Source organism: Schistocerca cancellata, chromosome 4 (assembly GCF_023864275.1).
Source record: "Schistocerca cancellata isolate TAMUIC-IGC-003103 chromosome 4, iqSchCanc2.1, whole genome shotgun sequence".
NCBI lineage: Eukaryota > Metazoa > Arthropoda > Insecta > Orthoptera > Acrididae > Schistocerca > Schistocerca cancellata.
Window position 1 is genome coordinate 937,898,654 of NC_064629.1, and position 13,576 is coordinate 937,912,229.

Here is a 13,576-nt window from a genome sequence, read left to right on the forward strand (position 1 = left end):
CAGCCTACATTACTGTTATTGGGGGCTCGGAGTCAAATTATTATTAAAGTAAAACTGTAAACCGTCTCACCATTGTTAATTTCATTGTGTGAAAGAAAAGGACAATGCCAATAAATAGTAATTGAACTGCGTTGTGAAAAACTGATTTTGCTATAATAATTGCCTAATTTTTGTTCCCTAGCATAAACTGTACTCGTGAATATTAATGCAAAACTATAACTAATGTGCAAGTGTGGAACAGTGTACTAATGCACCAAGTATGGAAATCATCGCCTGAGACGTGAGAGCCAAAATTGGCAATAACATTTTTTTTAACATTTTTATATGCACATTCGAGTGAACTATTCAGCCACACTTCTTTATTTACCGCCCCTTCGCAATATGAACCCAACATGGCCCCATACAATTTTCATCTGTTTCCAAAACTTACATAACAGCTTGGAGGACTCCACTTTCATAGTGATGAAGTGGTGCCGGCAGAGGTGAGGCTGTGGCTGTCTCGAGAAAGTCAGACATTGTTCGTTGCCAGGGTAACTATGTTGGGAAATAAGTATGTGGTCATGAAGAATAAAGATGTAGAATGTGAATAACATTTGTCTTATGTGAAAAATCTAGAAGAGTTCTCCCATAAAAAACTCAGAGGCTTTACTTTTCAGCACAGCCTTGTCCTTCCTACCCTATTATTTCATAAAACCACCTTATAATATTGGTTGTCATCTAAATTAAATGTAACAAACTGTCATAATGTACTAGCAGTGAAGGCTGGTTGTACTGTCAACAACTCACAGATGGGGGTATTCATCTTTATGGGCCCCAATTTCTCTTATCTCGTCTTTGTGGCTCTTACATGAAATGTATGTTGACAGCAGTAGAATCATTCTGCACCGAGTGAGGTGCTGGACAGGACAATGGTTCAAACCCGCATCTGGCCATCCTAATTTGTTAGAATAATAACTGCACACACAGAGGCATTCAAACAATCATTCTTCCTGTGCCCCATACATGAATGGAACAGGAAGAAACCCTATAACTGGTACAATGGGATGTACCCTCTGCTATGCACCTCACGGTGGTTTTCAGAGTATAGGTGTAGATGTAGGTTTAGGTTCTCCGTGATTTCCCTAAATCACTTCAGGCAAATGCTGGGATGGTTCCTTTGAATGGCCACAGCCGCCTTCCTTCCCCACCCTGCCGTAATCTGGTGTGATGGATAACCTCGCTATTTGGTCCCCTCCTCCAGATCAACCAGTCAGTCATTCTGCAGTCAGCCACTGCTACTGGATCCCTAAATTTTGTCAACACTTTTATGTGAAAAGAATGTTGTCTTCCCTTCTGGGACTGTCATTTCAGTTCACAGAGTATTTCCTTAACACACACATGTTGATCAAACCTACTGCTAGAAAATTTAACAGCATGCCTTTTAATTGCTTCAATGTCTTTAATCTGATCTGATGGGGATCCCGAAAACTTGAGCAGTACCCACGAATGGGTTGCACTAGTGTTCTATACCTGGTCTGTTTAATAGATGAGCTACACTTTCCTAGACTCTCGAAGTTCACCATTATTCTTCTCTGCTGCTGATCTGACATGCCCGTTCCATTTGTTATGTTATGCCTAGATGTTTAAACAATGTGACTGTGTCAAGCAACACACCAAAAATGCTGTATTCGAACATTACCTGGTGGTTTTTCCTACTCATCTGCATAATTTACTTTTTTCTATATTTAGAACAAGCTGCCATTCACCAAACCAAACAGAAATTTAAGTCATCCTGTATCGTCCCACAGTTACGATGATGATGACACTGTCCTATACATTACAGTGTCATCAGCAAGCAGTTGAAGATTGCTGCTCGCCTTTTCCATCAGGTCATTTATGTATGTAAGATAGCAAGAACCATTGTTCCGCATGCTCAGACCTTTGTTAATGATCTGCAGTGGGCCACTGTTTCAAACACTTTCCAGAAAGCTAGGAGTATGGAATCTAGCTGTTGTTCTTCATCCATGGTTTTCAGGACATTGTAAGAGGAAAGGTCAAGCTGAGATTCGTATGCTTGATCCTTTTTAAATCCGTGCTTATCTGTGGACAGAAGTTTTTCTGTCTTGAGGAAATTTATTATATTCAAGCTTAGAATATGCTTAGGAATTATGCAGCAAACTGAGGTGAAGTTTTTTTGTTTTTATTTTTTTATTTTGTGGGTCTGTTCTTTTATCCTAACTGTATACAAGAGTCACATGCGCTCTTTTCCAGTCACTTGGGTCTTTGTGTTGGATGAGAGATCTATGATAAATGCAAGCTAAGCAAGGGCACCAATGCCAAAGTGTACTCTGTGAAACTGAACATCTGGTGAAGTGCTAGTTCTGAGCTATATGCAGGGTGGAGTTTGGTGCAATAATACTAAACATATGGAAATACATATGTATTATCAACAGAAAAATACATGTAAAGTTCAATGAACCCAGAAATAATGCTCGAAGTTGTTCCTATGCTGTTCTAGGCAAACATTGCACCTTCTCAACACATATTTACAAATATTGCCTCAAGTATTCTTGGACTGTAGGCTTTCAAATTGTAACTGGTTTTGTTCGTTCAAATGCTTAACATGTGAAATTTTGATGGAATAAATATAATTTTTTAGTATACCCAGACTGAAAAATTCATGAGGTGATATCTGGGGGTCATGGAGGCCATTCAGTAGTACCCCTTCTGCCAATCCATTCATTACAGTTTTTATTTAGAGAGTCTCTGACAATAACTCCATAATGTGGGGGTGCTCCATTGTGTTACTCTATCAGCTTTTCCTTAACTGGCTGCAGATGGTCAAAAAGTGGACTGTTTTCCATTTCTAAGAACACTTCTTCAAGCGTATTTAGCTAACGCACGGATTTGACATTACCTTTAAAAAGTAGGATTCAATTAGCCTATCACTAAAAATCCCCACCCATACACTCACACCAGGTGAGGTTAATTCTGTCTCCATCACCATATGGGATTCATAGAATCACAGTAGACACAAGTGTGTGTGTGTGTGTGTGTGTGTGTGTGTGTGTGTGTGTGTGTGTGTGTGTGTTCACTCTGCCATTCACTGTAACTGTCCCTTCGTCACTCCAAAGAATGTTTTCACAAACCATGGGATCGGCTTCGTGTGTGTGTGTGTGTGTGTGTGTGTGTGTGTGTGTGTGTGTGTGTGTGTGTGTGTGTGTGTTCACTCTGCCATTCACTGTAACTGTCCCTTCGTCACTCCAAAGAATGTTTTCACAAACCATGGGATCGGCTTCTTGTCGGATTGAGTACAACATGCAGGATGTTTTATGCCTGTCCAGATTATCTTCATTTAGGCCTTGCGGTGAAGCAGGTCTGTATGGTCTGTTTCAGCTTTTCAGAATAATTTGTAGGCTTGTAATCCTTGGATGCTTTTATTTGAGATTTAGTCGGCAGTTGCTCAAAACTCAGCATGACAACGTTAAGATTCTCTTTTGTAGTAACAAACGTCGGTCTACCTGACCGAGGAAGCCCCGCAACTGACCCAGTTTCTTCAGATGTTGAATTTAATTTGCCAATGCCTTGTCAAGATGGAGGGTGGATGTTTGGAAAGTGTTCCATCACAAACATCACCATAATTATGGTCATATTTCAAAACAAATACATGCTTTTCTGTAGTTAACTTCCTATTTCATTGTTTCTCAGATAACTAAAAACAACATAAGCTCAAACTGCAGGTGCCAGATGCCTTATGGATATTACACATTAGTCAAGTTCACAACTGACTACCACCTACAGTAAGCAAAACAGTCTAAGGATTGCTAGCTACAACTGACTTATGGTGCACACTATAGTTTTGTTCCTCAGATGTGACATTGTAGATTGTACGTGAATCTTTGCCATAGAAGTTGAGTACGTGTTAAACTAATAGGAAAATGAATGGCAAATCTTCAGTGGAGCGTCATTACACAATATTATGACAATGATATGTCACTGCAGCATTAATGTAGTTGAGCACAAATCAGGTATTCGAGATGTTCTTTGTGCGTGCAATGCAGATGTGCAAATGTCACATCTGTGATACCGTACTTGTTCACATATTCTAGCCTGACCTTAGATGATGTCACTTGCTGCATGGTAACATTTTTCAAGTTGCTATGTATTAAGGTACAGTTCACTATATGTAAAGCTTTACGTGTGCAGCCACAAAACTGTGGAGGGTTTAAGTGTGACAATTGGGTGGCCTACACACCAGTACATCTTCGTCCAATCTCTGTGAACATCGTTGTTGAAGTGTTGGCATATGTCATTTAAATGGGGCAGGACACCAATAACATATACCCAGACATTGTGCATAATGCAGCACACATTCTGATGGACCAGTTGTCTGAAGCCTTGTAGCAGGATTCTTCTCAGTGCTTTGTAGAACCTGTTCTTGCAGTCTCATTGCACTAATTTGACATGACTCTTTAATTGGATGAACTCATCTTTCACAAACGCAAAGAAAGGTAGCATAAGTCATAAATTTGGATTGGATTGTCCTTTAGGGGTTTAACATCCTATCTGCATCGAGGTCATTAGTGGTACTGTCACTTGCGCGACTGTTTCTCCCACCCAGTTTCTTTCACTGGATTAACTAAGTAATATTTCAACTTTTTGCAGATAAGGTAACAATCTTGGCTCTAAGGCCAGTTATAATCCACAACTAGTAGCATCTGTATAAAAGGTATTCTTGTGAGATGAGAAGAATATTTCAGAGGTAAATGTATTACGGAAAGCTCTTCTGCGAATGTGGAGGGAAGCTTTGAATAGCCCTTTCAGTATGAAAAACCTCTTGAGTGACCGTGGGTTTGGTGAGGTCATATTTGGTAAGGTCATGTAATGATACAGGAGGAGAGGTTTTGGTATATGATACCAGTGTTAACTTACAGATGAAATTTGGTAATAGTGAGATGCAAAGATATAATTTCATGTCTCAGTGGAGTCAATCAAAACATTTGCTTTTGCTATACTAATTCTCAGTGTAATACAGTTGATAACAAGCTTGTAAGTATATTGTTAAGGGCTACAATAATACAATTGTTAACAGTGATTTGATACTGATAGATCAAGTGTTCCCTGGCTGTATATTGGTGCGGTAGAAGCAGCCACGGTCTGCGACAAAGTTGCTCTTGTGATGCGTGTGTTCAGTGCTGTAATATAATGAGGAATGTAGTTAATGGAAGCCAGAAACAGTTTTATGGGGAGTGGGGACCCACGCTCAATCGTCAGAATCTTGATGATAACACTGGCATTCACAAGCATTGATACTGCCAGTTGCAGTGTGCCAGTCAATATCATTATACAGAAGGAAACAAAGTGACAGCAGAGTGGTCAGGTGCATGAGAGATAAAACCTTGCCTGAAGAATTAAGAACTGCTGGGGCTTCCAGTGTAAGTATAGAATGGATCGTGGGATTTCAGAAGCATTATCTACAGCAGTGTTGAAGTGAAGTAAATATTGTTTGTGGCATCCTACATAATGATGGAACAGCCATCTAACATTTCCTTTCAGAAGGACAATATTTGAAAGTTTGCCTTGATCAAAAGATAATGCTGGAAATGATTCCTTAGTAAATCCAGAAGTTTGAAGTTAGGAAAACTAATCTAACCTCATTTTTTTTCTTTGGATTAAGAATAAGCAATATCAAGGACCCAGTTTATGTTGAAAGCGTGCTATTGCAGATGGTGCTAACTATCCATACAATCAGCTTACTCAGGAAGAATCATTGAAACTTTGTGTTGAGTGTAAATTGTGCAAGGCTTTTGTGGCTTCTTATGGCAGGCACATAATGTCACCAAAGAATAGTGTCGAATTTGACACACCTTTCTTCATGTCTCTGTATGTCCATCTTTTCAGAGATGGTTGTGGGACTTGGCTGTTCAGTACAGAATGTCAAATCAAATACCTTTTAACTGTCTGTGATTTCCAGATTGTTATTTTATTTGGCTACAAGTTTCGGCAATTTACTATGCCATCTACAGGCCCCCTGACTGATGCGTAGGAAGATTCCAACCTTGGTTCTGGTCAAAATAGGAGCCCTAGAATATTTGTCAGCAGATGATGGCTGAAGGGATCGCTGTATCAAGCAGAAATCCACAGATACCAGTCTGGCCCCTATTTTGACTGGAACTGAGGTTGGAGTCTTCCTACACATTGGTCAGGGGTCTGAAGATGGCATAGTAAATCGCCAAAACTGGTAGCCAAATAAAATAACAGTTTGGAAATTAGATGGCTGAAAACTGTTTCATTTGACATTCTGCATCTTTCTTCGTGGTACCATACTATGATAGGAAGCATTTTGTTACCCTATTTGCACTCTTACAATTGCAAAAAGTCTCTAGTGAGTTTTTTTTGTGTTAGACTAAAACACCATTGTCTAGTAGTAGTTGTTTTTGCCAAATATTGGGATTAAGTAGGATCTCAATAGCAATGATTGTATAATTATAACATAATTTTCCAAAAATTCTAATAGTTTTATTCAATTTTTATTGAAATGTGTTCTTTCCTATGTCTTATGATTATGCTCTTTTCCAGATAATGTGAAAAATACATGCTAATATTACGGTCACAATGCTGACATTGTACTATATGGTCACGTCCATAATTCACGGATGGCGCTTGAGACTGTTGGCAGCTAGAATAAGAAGACTTATAACATTAAATAGCAGCCTTGTTCTCTATAAGGAAATGAAAGTTGTAGCATTTCTTGGAAACAGTTAGTACAACATCAGATATTTGGATCTTGAAACTTGTCATCCTTCAGTTGTCTAATTGGGCTGCTTTTTACAGGTGGCCTGACATCGGAGATGCGTGGAATTAGTTCAAAATGTTGTTTCAATAAATATCAAGCACGTCTTGGTGAACTAATCTGGTGTATTGGTAACAAACGTGCCATAACAGTCTTCCCAAAAGTAAGTTGTTAGTTTTTGATGTCCTTACTGTCTGTATTTTAAATCAATATTTGCTACATATTCAAGGAAATATTTTTTTGAGTATTACAATCCAGAATTGTGAAGCTACATTATCATGGCGTTTAAATATTAAAATTGATATCAGTATACTTAGTGTGGTTAGAAGTTAAAAGTCTTGCGAAAAATTCAATGCAATGCCATTTGTCAACATCACATAAAGACATCTTATTTTTGTGACTGGATAGAAAGTGACATCGAATTCCCACTTACATAATAATGATTTTGGTAGTGACCACACAAACTGGTGTTAGGAAGGAAAATAGGTGATATTGGTATTCATGTACACATTGAGCAACCCTGTCAAAATACACTAGTCTTTTTCAGCAGTGTCAGCAGTATAGCTTGTGATGAAGTGACCTGTTGTTGAAAATTATTAGCCAGTACTACCAAACCCTGTTGGTGCCTTTGTGGAGCCAGTGTCTAGGCATATCACCTTAGCACTGTATACTTGGCGATGGAAGTCGGAGCAGTACATAGAAGTGCAGTAACTAAAACTTAATGGTGCTTTCAGTTCTGTATCTGCCAACAGGATGCTTGTTATATATGGAATCCTTCCACTTCATTTGCAGATCTGGCAAGGCGTCGCTCTGTTGGGTGCATGAAAAGGAAACATAGTCCTAAATATCTTGAACATCAGCAGTGGCTACCTGAGAAATGACAGAGAAAGTGGTGTGCTCTCTAAACAGTTCACCACACACATGAACTTTTCATTCCCCTAAAGGAGAGGATGGGGGCTATGGTTTCTCTACTACTGTTACTGGCTAATCCAGTTCCCTGCAAGACATGCACCCAACTCGAGGTCCCTAATAAAGATTGAAATGAACTCCACTGTATCCTACAGTCATGAAGTTGATGGCACTCAAGCATATGTTGTACAGGGATGTCCAACCTACAGGGTGATATGAGAGAATTGTCTTCCCTTGTTAAGAGATACAGGCACACTTGAGAGGTGCTATTTATAGGTGTACATCTATTGATGAACAAATATTGTCACTAGGAATGCACGAAAATGCTCTATCAGGAATAATTGTCTGATAAACCACCAGCTTAGGCGAGGATGAGGGCATTCTCTGTTAAGATCAAAAGGGAGCTGAGATGATGGTGTGGCTAGTAATGATATTATGACAAAGTAATAACATTTAACAGCACTATATTGTAATGATATACTTTTAATTTACCCCCCACCCTCCCCCCGTGAACTACAGACATTCGCATTGGTGGGGAGGCTTGCGTGCCTTAACATTACAGATTGCCGTACCGAAGGTACAACCACAGTGGAGGGGTATCTGTTGAGAGGCCAGACAAACATGTGGTTCCTGAAGCAGGGTAGCAGCCTCTACAGTAGTTGCAGGGGCCACAGTCTGGATGATTGCTTGACCTGGCCTTGTAACATTATGCAAAATGGCCTTGTTGTGCTGGTACTGCGAACAGCTGAAAGCAAGGGGAAACTACAGCTGTAATTTTTCCCGATGGCATGCAGCTTACTGTATGGCTAAGTGATGATGGCGTCCTCTTGGGTAAAATATTCCGGAGGTAAAATAGTGCCCCACTCGGATCTGCGGGTAGGGACTACTCAGGAGAACATCATTATCAGGAGAAAGAAAACTAGCATTCCACGGATTGAAGCGTGAAATGTCAGATCCCTTAATCAGGCCAGTAGGTTAGAAAATTTAAAAATGGAAATGGATAGGTTAAAGTTAGATATAGTGGGAATTAGTGAAGTTCGGTGGCAGGAGGAACAAGACTTTGGTCAGGTGGATACAGGGTTATAAATACAAAATCAAATAGGGGTAACGCAGGAGTAGGATTAATAATGAATAAAAAAATAGTGCCATGAGTAAGCTACTATGGACAGCAAGGTGAACTCTTTATTGTAGCCAAGATAGACATGAAGCCCATGCCTACCACAGTAGTACAAGTTTATTTGCCAACTAGCTCCCCAGATGATGAAGAGATTGAAGAAATGTATGATGAGATAAAAGAAATTATTGAGATAGTGAAGGGAGAGGAAAATGTAATAGTCATGGGGGACTGGAATTGGATAGTAGGACAAGGAAGAGAAGGAAAAGTAGTTGGTAAATATGGAATGGTGGTAAGGATTGAAAGAGGAAGCCACCTGGTAGAATTTTGCACAGAGCATAACTTAACCATAGCTAACACTTGGTTCAAGAATCATTAAAGGAGGTTGTATACATGGTTGAACCCTGGAGATACTGGAAGGTTTCAGATAGATTATATAATGGTAAGACAGAGATTTAGGAACCAGGTTTTAAATTGTAAGACATTTCCAGGGGCAGACGTGGACTCTGACCACGATCTATTGGTTATGAACTGTAGATTAAAACTGAAGAAACAGCAAAAAGGTGGAAATTTAAGGAGATGGGACCTGGATAAACTGAAAGAACCAGAGGTTGTAGAGAGTTTTAGAAAGAGCACTAGGGAACAATTGACAACAATGGGGGAAAGGAATACAGTAGAAGAAGACTGGGTAGGTTTGAGAGATGAAATATTGAAGGCAGCAGAGGATCAAGTAGGTAAAAAGACGAGGGCTAGTAAAAATCCTTGGGTAACAGAACAGATATTGAATTTATTTGATGAAAGGAGAAAATGTAAAAATGCAGTAAATGAAGCAGGCAAAAAGGAATACAAATTTCTCAAAAATAAGATCGCCAGGAAGTGCAAAATGGCTATGCAGAGATGGCTAGAGGACAAATGTAAGGATGTAGAGGCATATATCACTAGAGGTAAGATAAAATACTGCCTACAGGAAAATTAGAGGAACCTTTGGAGAAAAGAGAACCACTTGTATGAATATCAAGAGCTCAGAGGGAAAAACCAATCCTAAGGAAAGAAGGGAAAGCAGAAAGGTGGAAGGAGTATACAGAGGGTCTACGAGGCCTGTCTAAAAAGTATCTGACCTTTGGCCGGAAAAAATATTTCAAATACCTAACGGGGTTGGGACCCTAATCCCCTTCAAAGTAGGCCCCCTTGTGCTTGCACACACATAGCCCACTGATCCTTCCACTGCTGGAAAGACCTCTGGAAGTCTTCTGGTGTTCAGCTCCGTTGTCGTGTTCCGCATTATCTCTTCTTTGCTCTCAAAACGGGATCCTTTCAGTGGCGTCTTCAATTTTGGAAACGACTAGAAGTCGCAAGGAGCTGTGACTAAAGAGTAAGGAGGTTGGTGAATGGCAGTTAATTCCGTGTTTGGCCAAGGAATTTTGGATCAAGTGGGATGAAGGTGTGGGGGCATCGTTGCGATGCAGTTGCCAGTTTTTCGCCGTCCATGTCTGGTCTTTTGCGCCGAACTGCGTCACGAGTCGCCAGAAAACATCTTGGTAGTACTCCTTTGTCACTGTTTGTCCTTTTGGCGTGTCTTCGTGATGCACAGTTCCATGGACATCAAACAAGACAGTCAGCATCACCTTGATTTTGCTTCGCACCTGCCGCACTTTTTTGGCCTTGACGACTCGGGATGCTTCCATTGTGACGACTGTCTTTTTGTTTCTGTGTCGTACCCGTACACCCAAGACTCATCTCTAGTAAACGTGGTGTTCAGAAACCCAGGATCAGTGTTGGTGGTGTCCAGAAGGTCCTGTGCAACGTCAAAATGGAGGTCTTTTCATTCCGGCGACAACAACTTGGGCACGAATTTTGCAGCCACTCAGTGCATGTTCAAATCATTATGCAAAATTGCATGTGCAGAACCTTTACTCTTTCCAACCTCTTGGGCAGTCTCTCGCGTGGTCAAACGATGATCTGCCATCACCAAATTTTGTACCCTCTCAACAACAGCTGCACTCTGAGCAGTTTGGGGCCTGCCGGAAAGCTGGCCACTCTTCGCTGATGTGGGGCCATTTTTGAACCATTCCTTAATTTTTGTTACACCCATCGCATCTTCTCCAAACACCTGTTGAATCTTACGAATTGTTTCCCTTTGAGAATCTCCAAGCTTTCGACAAAATTAGTTGCAGTATCTTTGCTCAACACGTTCAGTCATCTTGAGAGAATCGGTAATCCGACGAACACGTTGTGTAGCACCTCACTCAGCGACCGACAGGCAGTGATTGACGTCCTGGAAGGCAGGGACAAAATTCACGCATGTGCATAAAGGTCTCTTCCTTCACTGTGTAAAGTGGCACCATGCTATCATCTCTATTTTGCGCGGAAAAATCAAAGGTCAGATACATTTTAAACAGACCTCGTAGACAAGGGCGATGTGCTTGAGGGCATAGATGAAGATGAATTGGGACATATGATACTGCGTGAAGAGTGTGACAGAGCACTGAAAGATCTAAGTTGAAACAGGGCCCCGGGAGTAGACAGTATCCCATTAGAACTACAAATAGCCTTGGGACAGCGAGCCATGACAAAACTCTACCATCTGGTGAATGAGATGTATGAGACAGGTGAAATAACCTCAGACTTGAAGAAGAATAAAATAATTCCAATTCCAAAGGAAGCTGGTGTTGACAGATGTGAAAATTACCAAACTATCAGTTTAATAAGTCACGGCTACAAATTCTAACAAGAATTCCTTGCAGACGAATGGAAAAAGTGGTAGAAGCAGACCTCGGGGAAGATCAGTTTGGAATCTGTAGAAATGTTGGAACACGTGAGGCAAATACTGACCCTATAGCTTAAATTGGAAGATAGATTAAGGAAAGAGAAACCTACATTTCTAGCATTTATAGACTTAGAGAAAGCTTTTGACAATGTTGACTGGAATACTCTCTTTCAAATTATGAAGGTGGCTGGGGTAAAATACAGGGAGTGAAAGGCTATTTACAATTTGTACAGAAACCAGATGGCAGTTATAAGAGTCGAGGGGCATAAAAGGGAAGCAGTGGTGGGAAAAGGCGTGTGACAGGGTTGTAGCCTGTCCCTGATGTCATTCAATCTGTATATTGAGCAATCAGTAAAGGAAACAAAAGAAAAATTCAGAGTAGGAATCAAAGTCGATGGGGAAGAAATAAAAACTTTCAGGCTTGCTAAGGACATTGTAATTCTGTCAGAGACAGCAAAGGACCTGGAAGAACAGTTGAACAGAATGGACAGTGTCTTGAAAGGGGGATATAAGATGAACATTAACAAAAGCAAAACGAGGATAATGGAATGTAATCGAATTAAGTCGGGTGATGCTGAGGGAATTAGATTAGGAAATGAGACACGTAAAGTAGTAAAGGAGTTTTGCTATGTGGGGAGCAAAATAACTGATGATGGTCGAAGTAGAGAGGATATAAAATGTAGACTGGCAAGAACCAGAATAGAATAGAAGCTTTCGAAATGTGGTGCTACAGAAGAATGTTGAAGATTAGATGGGTAGATCACATAACTAATGAAGAGATACTGAATAGAATTGGGGAGAAGAGTAATTTGTGGCACAACTTGATTAGAAGAAGGGATTGGTTGCTAGGACATGTTCTGAGGCATCAAGGGATCACCAATTTAGTATTGGAGGGCAGTGTGGAGGGTAAAAATAGTAGAGACCAAGAGATGAATACATTAAGCAGATTCAGGAGGATGTAGGTTGCAGTAGGTACTTGGAGATGAAGAAAAGCTTGCACAGGATAGAGTAGCATGGAGAGCTGCATCTAACCAGTCTCTGGACTGAAGACCACAACAACAGCAACAACAACAACAACAACACTTTATTCACTTCGTGATCACAAAGCATAACAGCACAGAACAAAAACTAGGCATCAGGTCAGTTCAAAGATCATCATAAAGAGAAATTACATGGATTGATGTATCAAACTGCCATTTTACGTTTTGATATGTTAGGTAGTCTGAAATCTGCCTCCTATTACTCTTGCTAAGCAAATAAACCTTCCTCCCTTTTTTTATATTCCTATTTACTACCATATGCAGGGATGCTGCAACGGCCTTGTTGTTGTGGTCTTCCGTCCTGAGACTGGTTTGATGCAGCTGTCCATGCTACTCTATCCTGTGCAAGCTGCTTCATCTCCCAGTACCTACTGCAACCTACATCCTTCTGAATCTGCTTGGTGTATTCATCTCTTGTTCTCCCTCTACGATTTTTACCCTCCACGCTACCCTCCAGTACTAAATTGGTGATCCCTTGATGCCTCAGAACATGTCCTACCAACTGATCCCTTCTTCTAGTCAAGTTGTGCCACAAACTTCTCCTCTCCCCAATCCTATTCAATACCTCCTCATTAGTTATGTGATCTACCCATCTAATCTTCAGCATTCTTCTGTAGCACCATGTTTCAAAAGTTTCTATTCTCTTCTTGTCTAAACTACACTCCTGGAAATTGAAATAAGAACACCTTGAATTCATTGTCCCAGGAAGGGGAAACTTTATTGACACATTCCTGGGGTCAGATACATCACATGATCACACTGACAGAACCACAGGCACATAGACACAGGCAACAGAGCATGCACAATGTCGGCACTAGTACAGTGTATATCCACCTTTCGCAGCAATGCAGGCTGCTATTCTCCCATGGAGACGATCGTAGAGATGCTGGATGTAGTCCTGTGGAACGGCTTGCCATGCCATTTCCACCTGGCGCCTCAGTTGGACCAGCGTTCGTGCTGGACGTGCAGACCGC

General features: G+C 40.6%; 1 protein-coding gene across 6 annotated transcripts in view; it reads left to right on the forward strand.

Moving 5' to 3' along the window:
• The window catches only part of LOC126185133 (biotin--protein ligase), a 360,657-nt gene that overhangs the window by 34,198 nt on the left and 312,883 nt on the right, over nucleotides 1-13,576 (forward strand). For all 6 annotated transcript variants that reach the window (XM_049927960.1, XM_049927964.1, XM_049927963.1 and 3 more), the window contains exons 2-3: nucleotides 6,559-6,739; nucleotides 6,814-6,935. In XM_049927960.1, coding sequence (XP_049783917.1) covers nucleotides 6,595-6,739; nucleotides 6,814-6,935 — 267 coding nt within the window. In that variant the 5' untranslated portion in view covers nucleotides 6,559-6,594. The remainder of the gene's footprint in view (nucleotides 1-6,558; nucleotides 6,740-6,813; nucleotides 6,936-13,576) is intronic.